The sequence below is a fragment of the Marmota marmota genome, unplaced genomic scaffold (assembly GCF_001458135.2).
Source record: "Marmota marmota marmota unplaced genomic scaffold, marMar, whole genome shotgun sequence".
Lineage (NCBI taxonomy): Eukaryota > Metazoa > Chordata > Mammalia > Rodentia > Sciuridae > Marmota > Marmota marmota.
In genome coordinates this window covers 40,413,984-40,422,983 of record NW_025999968.1, presented here as the reverse complement: position 1 = coordinate 40,422,983, position 9,000 = coordinate 40,413,984, and the positions used below count along the sequence as shown (strand labels likewise).

The following is a 9,000-nucleotide window of genomic DNA, read 5'->3' as shown; positions in this document are numbered from 1 at the left end:
ACAATATTGAGGTATGTTCCTGTTATCCCTAGTTTTTCTAGAGTTTTGAACATAAAGGGATGCTGTACTTTGTCGAATGCTTTTTCCGCATCTATCAAGATGATCATATGGTTCTTATTTTTAAGTCTATTGATGTGGTGAATAACATTTATTGATTTCCGTATATTGAACCAGGGGTTAAGGCTCTCTTAACCCAAGCAATTCACCTCTAATCCTTCTTGCATTTTCTGACTTACAATCTTTTGGGGGACACCACATGTCTTAACCATAACATTATGCCCCAGCTCCCCAAAAGCTCATGCCCATCTCAGAACACATGATACATTTAGTCCATTTTTCAGGAGTCCCCATAGTCTCAACAGTTCCAAGATTGCTGAGAAGTCCAAGTACAATGACTCCTCTGAAACTAAGGGCAAATTCTCAGCATGAATTCCTATAAAAAACCAAAGCAAGTTACGTGCATCCTAAATAAAGGCACATAAGTAAATATTTCCATGTGAAGCAATAGGGGCATAGAAAGAAGGGATGGGACGAAAGCCAGACCAAAATCCAGCTCGACAAACAAGTTCCCTAGCTCCATGTCTGGCATCTGGAGCACTTGGCATCCTGGCGTTCTTTGCAAAGGACTTGTATAACTCTGTCCCCATGGCTCTGCTGGTTCAGACCACATGTTCTCTCTCTTGGCTGGTCTATGCTCCATTCCTGCAGCTTTCCTAGGCAAATATTGCACATTACTGGCATTTCTTCATCTCAGGGGTCTCCATTCCAGCATCAACTTCCTTCATACATCATGTATGGTCCTCTCAGGGGCTGTCCACAGGAACTGTGATCCTACTGCACTTTGCCTGGCCTCTCAGGCCTTCCTTTGAAATCTCAGTGGAAGCCTCTATGTCCCTCTAACTCTAGCATCTTGCATTCCTGCAGAACCAGAACCTGGTGGCTGCCACCAAGCTCTAGGCCATCTTACCACAGTAGCCACATCTCCAGGACCCCTGGTGGAATAGCTGCTAGGTGCCTAGGTGACTGAACACACTGAAAAACAACTTCCTAGGCACCATTGGGCAAGCAGAGTGCCCCACTGTCTCTTCTTAAGGGAATGGTTACTTTTACACCCTAGAGCCTCAGATGGGTGTGGTCTTGCCAATTCCTGAGACGCTCTCAAGTCATCTTTCCTATTGTCACTGGACAAAGTCTTCAGTGCTTCTTTAAAGGCTGTAATACCTTTAAGAAATGCAACTTCCTTGGCCCCAGTTATATCCCTGCTTTCAAATCCAAGTTTTTCAGAGCAGAATGATCCGCTAAGGCAGATCTGTTATATGCTAAGGCAGAAAGCCATTCAATATAATATTTTAGGAAGTGATACGTATAATAAAGAAATATAAAATAGTATAAACTGAAAGAGTAAAGTGGCCTTTTTGGATCAGGTGATTACACTGAACCAATAGATGTTGAAGAACAAAATGAAGGAGAAGTTAAACAAATTTTGTGTAGAGGTAGCCAAGTACTAGTGTTCTTGGGTAAGAGGATTTAGGCCTATTCCAAAACACCTTGAAAAACCCTGCTGCTGTGGCCAGGAAGTGACTGGCTGTAACAGGAACAAGATTGAAGGTGCAGAGAAGGCCCTGATAAGGACTCATTAGCCCCTGGTAAATGGACTCAGTGACCAGTTAGAGAACTAAATAATAACTTTATTTAATCAAGCTTCTGTGTGGAGATGATACTACTGGGAGGTGTCATGATGAAATTGTAGAAACCAGTTAGAGAAAATGGTGCCCTAGGATCACCAGTAAGGGTGCTGGACATGTGGCTAGATGTCATTTATAAATTCTTATGTCAGATTCATCTGAATTTACTAATAAACAGAGATAAGAAGTAAGGAGTAGAGAAGAATTACTCGTGTAAGTATGTGAAATGGTGTAGATATGTGTCCCCAAAAAGCTCAGGTGCAAGACAATGCAAGAAAGTTCAAAGGTAAAATGATCAGATTGTTACGGTTATAAACTAATCCATGCATTACTCCACTTGTATGGATTAACTGGGGGTAACTATAGGCAGGTAGGGTATGACTGGAGGAGGTAGGTCACTGGAGTCATGGCTTTGGAGTATGTATCTTGTCCCTGGTGAACAGCTCTCTCTCTCTGCTTTGTGATTGCCATGTGCTGAGCTGCTTTCCTCCACACCCTTTTATCATGATGGTTTGCCTCACGTTGGCCCAAGCAATGGAGTTCACCATCCATGAACTAAGACCTCTGAAGCAAAGACCTCTGAGCACCATATGAATTTTTCCTCCTCTAAAATGGTTCTTGTCAGGTCTTTTGTTCACAATAACAATAACAACAAAAAAAAAGTTGATTAAAACAGTAAGCAGCAGGGTGAGTTTGATATATTCACAATGAATGATGTGAGGAAAATTGGAAGAAATAGAATTAGCAAGGGAATAAGTGTTCTCATTTTATACATGTAAGTTGGACATTTCTACTAATACGGATTAATTAGTATGCTAACCTAAATTTCAGAAATGCAGTAATTGCGATAAAAGTTTGTAAGTTTCAAGTATATTTCAGGTATTTAAAGTGATGGTAGCACTGGATAAGATCATGTATGGACTGAGTATAGATGGAGAATAGAAGATAAAGGTGAAATCCAGTAATATTCTAATATAGAGAGTTTGAAAAGGGAAAGGCAGCTGGGGAAAAAAGTGGAGAAAACAACAAGGAATGAAACCAAAGGAAAATTACAAGTGCAAGTGCGTGGAGAGCCTTGGAAGTCAAGTGAAGACGGGAATTCAAAGATGGTTCCTTAAGTTTCTGTGAATAACACAAAGTCAAAAATTGCTCCCAGTTTTCTGTACTTACCACTCCTGCTCCCTTAAACAATTACATGTGTACGTACATCTTAAGAACAGACTTCTACTTAATAGATGAAATGAAAAAAACATATAATAAAACTATTTTCCTTACTTGGAAAAGGATTAAAAATTGAACATATCCAATTTCCCCACCCCCGTTTCACTCACAACTACCTTTTGAACATGCATTCCAGTTCCATGTCCTTTCATAAACAGCTTATTTTGTTAACCAGGATAATTATGCTGATGATCAGATTGATGAAACTTGGCTGGTGTTATCCCATTTACTCTTTGTTCTTTCAGATTTCCTCTAAAGCTTTCTTATTCTCTGGCACCAAACCTATATTTTGGAAACATCCTAATTTTTATTTGTCTTATAAATTAGCATTTGGCTATCCTTCGAGGATTTTTATCATCTTTTGCAAAAGATGATAAAAATAGAGAACAAAAACACTCCTCTGGGAGTGCACATTAGTGCTGGCTGTGGACAAACTTGCTGAGGTGCTGTTGCACCATTTTTAGTACACACACACAAAAAAAATTCAATTTACATATGAACCCCATTGATTTTTTTCCCTTTTAACATATTGTGTTTCTCTAGCACAGTTATTTTACTATATTTACTTTCTAAAATATTGACTATCAGGGAAATAAAGTTATTTACACAGTAACACATAGCAGCCTAGTCCAGGGATAGCATTGGTTCACCCATCCAGTGCACCACTTGTGTGCTAGGAAATGTGTTAGTTTTGAGGTTTCAGAAGTCAGGAGGGCATGCTTGTCTGTTCCCTCCCAACCTGTGTTTCTACTCTCCCTGTTATTGGGATAAACATTTTGTTTACAGTACAAATGGAGGTGAAATACGGTGGAAATTCAGCCAACGTTCTTGCCCAATGCTGTCTTGTATCTCCCATTGTTAACCTCTGTGGGTTGAGGTTTGTCTATCCAGTTGGATCATCTCTTTCCCCAGGCCCTTCTATCTTCTATCCTATAACTCTTCCTCTCTTAATTAGACTGTAAATTATTTGAGACCAGAATAATTTTAAAACATACTAATTCTCTTTTTTTCGCCTGAATTGATATCTGTAATGGGTTTCTTCTTTCATCCTTCATTTTGGGGTTAATGAAAAAGCTAAGAAGGCTTTTGCATCGCCCAGGATCCCAATGATTAAAAAGCACCAATTCTTGAGACCCACTTAGACCCTCCAAATTAGTCTCTGAAGATGAAAACTAGGAATCTAAATTTTGGAAAATTTCTCAAGTGATTTATAAAAGTTTGAAAGCACTGGCTGTCACATCTGGTTTCTCTAGTCACTCTCTACTGAGGAAAGGCTCTGGAATTAACCACAGGATGGAGTGTTAGCAGTTCTGGTTATGCTGGTCATGGACTTGTTGTGGGAAAGTTAAGTTCATAGGTACAGAAGGGTTTCTGAGCAGGACTTGAGAGATAAATGTAAATAACATGTATTGAAGGGATTTTTTTTCCTAACCATGGAACTACTTACAGGTGCTGAAAGAAATAACATGAAAAAGGAGGCTATTTTCCATGTAGCACAATAACAATTTTATAAATGATCAAGAATATGTCAGATTAATCTTGTCATAAATTGCATTTAATTAGACACTAGCTTGAAGCATGCATATTTAACCTTCACAGATCATGGTTCATATATCAGTTTTCTACTCAGGACTTCAAAATAATGAGAGGAAATAGTAATTACTAAAATCTACGTTACTTACACTCTCATCAGTAATACATTTATTAGTTCTCAAATATAGTGCTTACAAAAGAGATATGAATTTAGGAGTTCAGCTATCCTTTTTCTAAATTGCTTTAATTTAATACTAATTTAAATCTGTAACAAATTAACTGAATATGCCTTTATGCACTTCCATATGATATATTCTGAAGATATAATATATAGAAAACACTTGAGAAAATATCTTATAATTTTAATGATAATATATACTCTGTTAACTTCAAAAAATATATATATGTGTTTCATATACTCTAAGCAAATAGTGTGATGATTTAAATGTTAGATTGTTGATACAATAAATATTATTTATATAGATAATTTATATGCATACAATGTAAAATATTAATTCCATATGTAGGTTATATAAATAATTATAATATAAAATATATAAGAAATATAATGAAGTATAAAGTAAGAAATTGTATGATGTAGTAATTTTAAGATTAATTTATTATAAATACTGGGTACATACATAAATTAAATATTGAGGAAAAACATACAATTCTTAAAATTGCATAATTATCAGTTTCCTTTCAGTGTTAACAGATAGGCAAATCAGCAGAAAGCTTTGCAGTTGAATTTGTGGAAATCTAGCTTAGATATGATAGATAGAGGAGAAATTTCAGAAACAGGACAACAGGAAAGAGATTTCTCTCTAGTCTAGGTAGGCCAAAGTACACAGGGGAGTCCCAGTGTTCAGTGACAATAGAATGTTATCAGCATGTCAGAAATTATGTGTGCCAAGCATGAATCCTCTAGCTTGAAAGAAAAACAAAAGGCTTCTTGACAAGCAGACAGGGCCTTCTTCCCTGTAGCACTAGAAGATGTTCCTAGCTCAGCATCTGGGCCACTTCAGGAGCTGCTTGCAACTACTGGGAGCAGAAGTACCTCCCCTGCTTGAGCATGTAATCCAATGGCAGAGCATGGCTCTCCTTCCTGCTTGCCAAACCTTCAATCCTACCTGCCAGTTTCTAGTTCCTCCTGCAGAACCCATCGCTGTACTAGGTGTTTGCTGGTGCATGCACAGGCTCTAAAGTCTAACCTAGTTCACATCCACCCACTACTCCTTAAATCACCAGTTTTTATACAGTGTGCTGTCAGTAGGTGTTCTTTGGAAGCTTTAGTTATCCATTGCTTTTAGTGATAACTGTTACTTGACCAACCATGATAATTTGGGGAATAAAATAAAAACTTTTAGACATGTAAATGGAATCTCTTTTAGTATTTTGATCTTCTTAATGAATAGGTAGATGAAAAAGTAGATGGATAGATGTAAAATAGCTTTATTGCCCTTTTTGTATTTGCAGATGATTTGAATTTTAATGTTCTAAATACCACACTAAACTAGGCATTTGCAATTGCTAAGAATTGAATCGATTTCTCTATCTATAATTTCAGTCATTGGATTTTGACTTCATTGTGAACATAGCTTAATTGGCTTTAATTCCATCTATTCACTGGAAATTTCTTGGCATAAAGATATTGCAGACCAATAGCATATTTAGGAGTCCTTAAACACTTTCAGATTATAATTTACTATCTAATTTCATCTGTCCTATAACACAATTAGTATCCTTTACCAACACATTATTGAAAGCCAACCTTGTATGTGGAAATTATTTGAGCAAGTATCATTATAAGTTTTACTGCTTACCTTAACTCTATGTAAATTCAGTGACTCCCTAAATTGGAGAATGTCTCTGAACTTCCTTCTATTACTACATCAGCTGCTGTGGTTTCTGAAGGATCCCATGATAGAATTCAATCCAATGCAGAGGCCCTCAAATGTGGTTATATATTACTCTAAATGTGGAGTTTTTATTTTTAAATTATTTTTAAAATTGCCTGATGGTCCATACCATACTCATTAAATTAGAAGAGACAAGGGGGAAACCACTGTTTACATTATTTAAAGGCATTCCAGGTGATTCTAATGTACATCCAGATTGGAGAACCACAATCTATAACTAAAGGTCAAGAGATAACTTGAGAGAAGTGACAGAGAGATTAGTCCTAATTAAGGCTTTTTCTGTGATCTTACCAAAATATAAAAATTTAACCCTTTTTACAATCTAAAAATTTGATCTCAAAGAAACCTGGAGTAATCAAGGGGGAGTAGAAGGGAGGGAGGAAAGGAGAAAAGTGTGTCCAGGGTGCTAAAATAGGAGAAATGAGTTTGGGTGTGCTATTGCACAATAGGGTGACTATGGATAAGTTATGTATTATATATTTCACAAGAGCTAGAATAAAGGATTGTAAATGTTTTCACCACAAAGAAATAATAAATGTTTGAGGAGATAATAGATATATTTATCCTGATGTGAATATTATTTAATGTATGCATGTATTGAAATATCACATGGTACCCCACAAATATGTCCAATTTTATGTGAATTAAGAATGATAAAAACAAATATGAAATATTGTAAAGAAAAACCCTACAGAGAAATACAGGAATATTGTAGAATGGAAATTCATAATTCCTACTGTTTGCAGTTAGATAGCTTTTGCAGAGTAACTGCTTTGAAAAGTGAGGCTTATACTTATTTTTTACAACTTTAGGCGAAATATGGACCCATCCAAATGGACAGCAGTCCTAGGCCTGAACATGAGATCAAATTTGACTTCTCCTCAGATAGTAACTCGGTTGATAGATCAAATTGTCATAAACCCTCATTACAATAAACGGGAAAAGGACAGTGATATTGCCATGATGCATCTTGAAGTTAAAGTTAATTATACAGGTAAAAGGAATCATTTTTATTTATTTATTTTATCTTCTCAAATCAACCCAAAATAAGATTTGAAATATCATCAGTATCAACATATTAATTGGAAAATCTGTTACAAAGTCATTATAACTTAAGTTGAATTGAGGCATAGAGAAAAAAAATATTAAATTTCCTTTGTCAAGGTGTTTAAATTCAACCTTCTATAAAGTATCAGTAGAATGAAACTCTTAGAGATTTCTATATCAGTAAACTCAAAGGAACAGCACTAAGAAATAGGTCATAATATTACTCATGCCTTCTCTATTTCTTCTGTAATTGAAATGTGGGTTCATCTATCAAAAGGACAGACTAAGATGTAAACTTTAAAAAAAAGGATGTGTTCTCTAAGTAAGAATTGCATTATCCATGTAATGAAGATTTTAAAAGACATTAAATAATATTACTAGACTAGTAAATGAAGGACTTCTTCCAAATGCACAGATGATATAACAAAAGTCACCTGAGAAAGTGAACTTTTATCTTGAAGGCCTCTGCTCAATTCCAATCTTTGCCCTAAAGTCTTCCAATGCCCAATTAAGAGAAAGTGCTCCCCTTTCTGTGTCCTCATGAAATTCCATCTGTACAGGCATCACAGCACTAATCAAAGGCAGATGGTTACTGTGGTTAGTTTCATGGTCCTGTCCTTGAGGGTAACCACCATACCCTCTTCCTTTTTGTGTCTGACCTGGGTCTTATAGGTACTAGGTGCTAAGTGAACACCAAGGAGTTAGGATGCAGAAGAACTTTCAGAGTCAGTGACCAATATTAGTTCTTTCATAAGTGCCCTATCAAACAATTATCTAAAAACTTTATAATGTTAACCCAAGTTTCTTGTAACTGATCCTGAGAATCAGCCTTACCTAGATTTCACAGAACTGGCTCTATATTCACTGAGTACTATCATTATTTAGCAGATAAAAATAATTTACTCCCTAAATACGACATTATTTGCCATATAAAGGAGTAATTATGAGACTATGTAGAGAATCCCACAAAGACCAACAGTAGCACCTAGTCCATTGTCACAGAAGTATTATTCTCAAATTCCTTTTTCTTCTATGATTGACATTTGAAAGTTTTTCAGGCAGGAAGAACTAAAATACAAGTGTTTGAAACTAAACAGTGAACATATTGATTTTTTAAAATTTGTTAGAAGAAAATGTGTATCTGTTTTTATTTTTTGTTTAATTTTTTTTTTCAGATTACATACAACCCATTTGTTTGCCAGAAGAAAATCAAGTTTTTCTTCCAGGAAGAAATTGTTCTATAGCTGGATGGGGAATGATTGGGAATGAAGGTAATTGAGCAGATTTTGCAGATTTTTTAAAACAGACATGCCCATTAATGATAAGAATGCTGTGAATATTGTCAACATTTTTAAAAACACTCATACTATGATTATTTTTGTATTTCTTAAAAGCATTGTCAGGATTATATTAACATTAATATAATATTGTATTCATATAGTATTTTAATTTTTTATAGATTGTGTAGAGCATATTATAAGACTATAATGCTCTTGAGAAAGATCACAAACATTTCACAAAACTTAATATTTCATTTTTTGTATAATAAACACTCTGGCAAATAGAGAAGATATACCTTTTAAATGAATATAATC

The 9,000-nt window shown here is 35.4% G+C and overlaps 1 protein-coding gene across 1 annotated transcript in view; it reads left to right on the top strand.

The window, feature by feature from the left end:
* Positions 1-9,000, top strand: part of Tmprss15 (transmembrane serine protease 15) — a 121,441-nt gene that overhangs the window by 104,764 nt on the left and 7,677 nt on the right. Inside the window, exons 22-23 of the mRNA XM_015478421.2 lie at positions 7,171-7,352; positions 8,581-8,676. Of these exons, the coding sequence (XP_015333907.1) occupies positions 7,171-7,352; positions 8,581-8,676 (278 nt within the window). The remainder of the gene's footprint in view (positions 1-7,170; positions 7,353-8,580; positions 8,677-9,000) is intronic.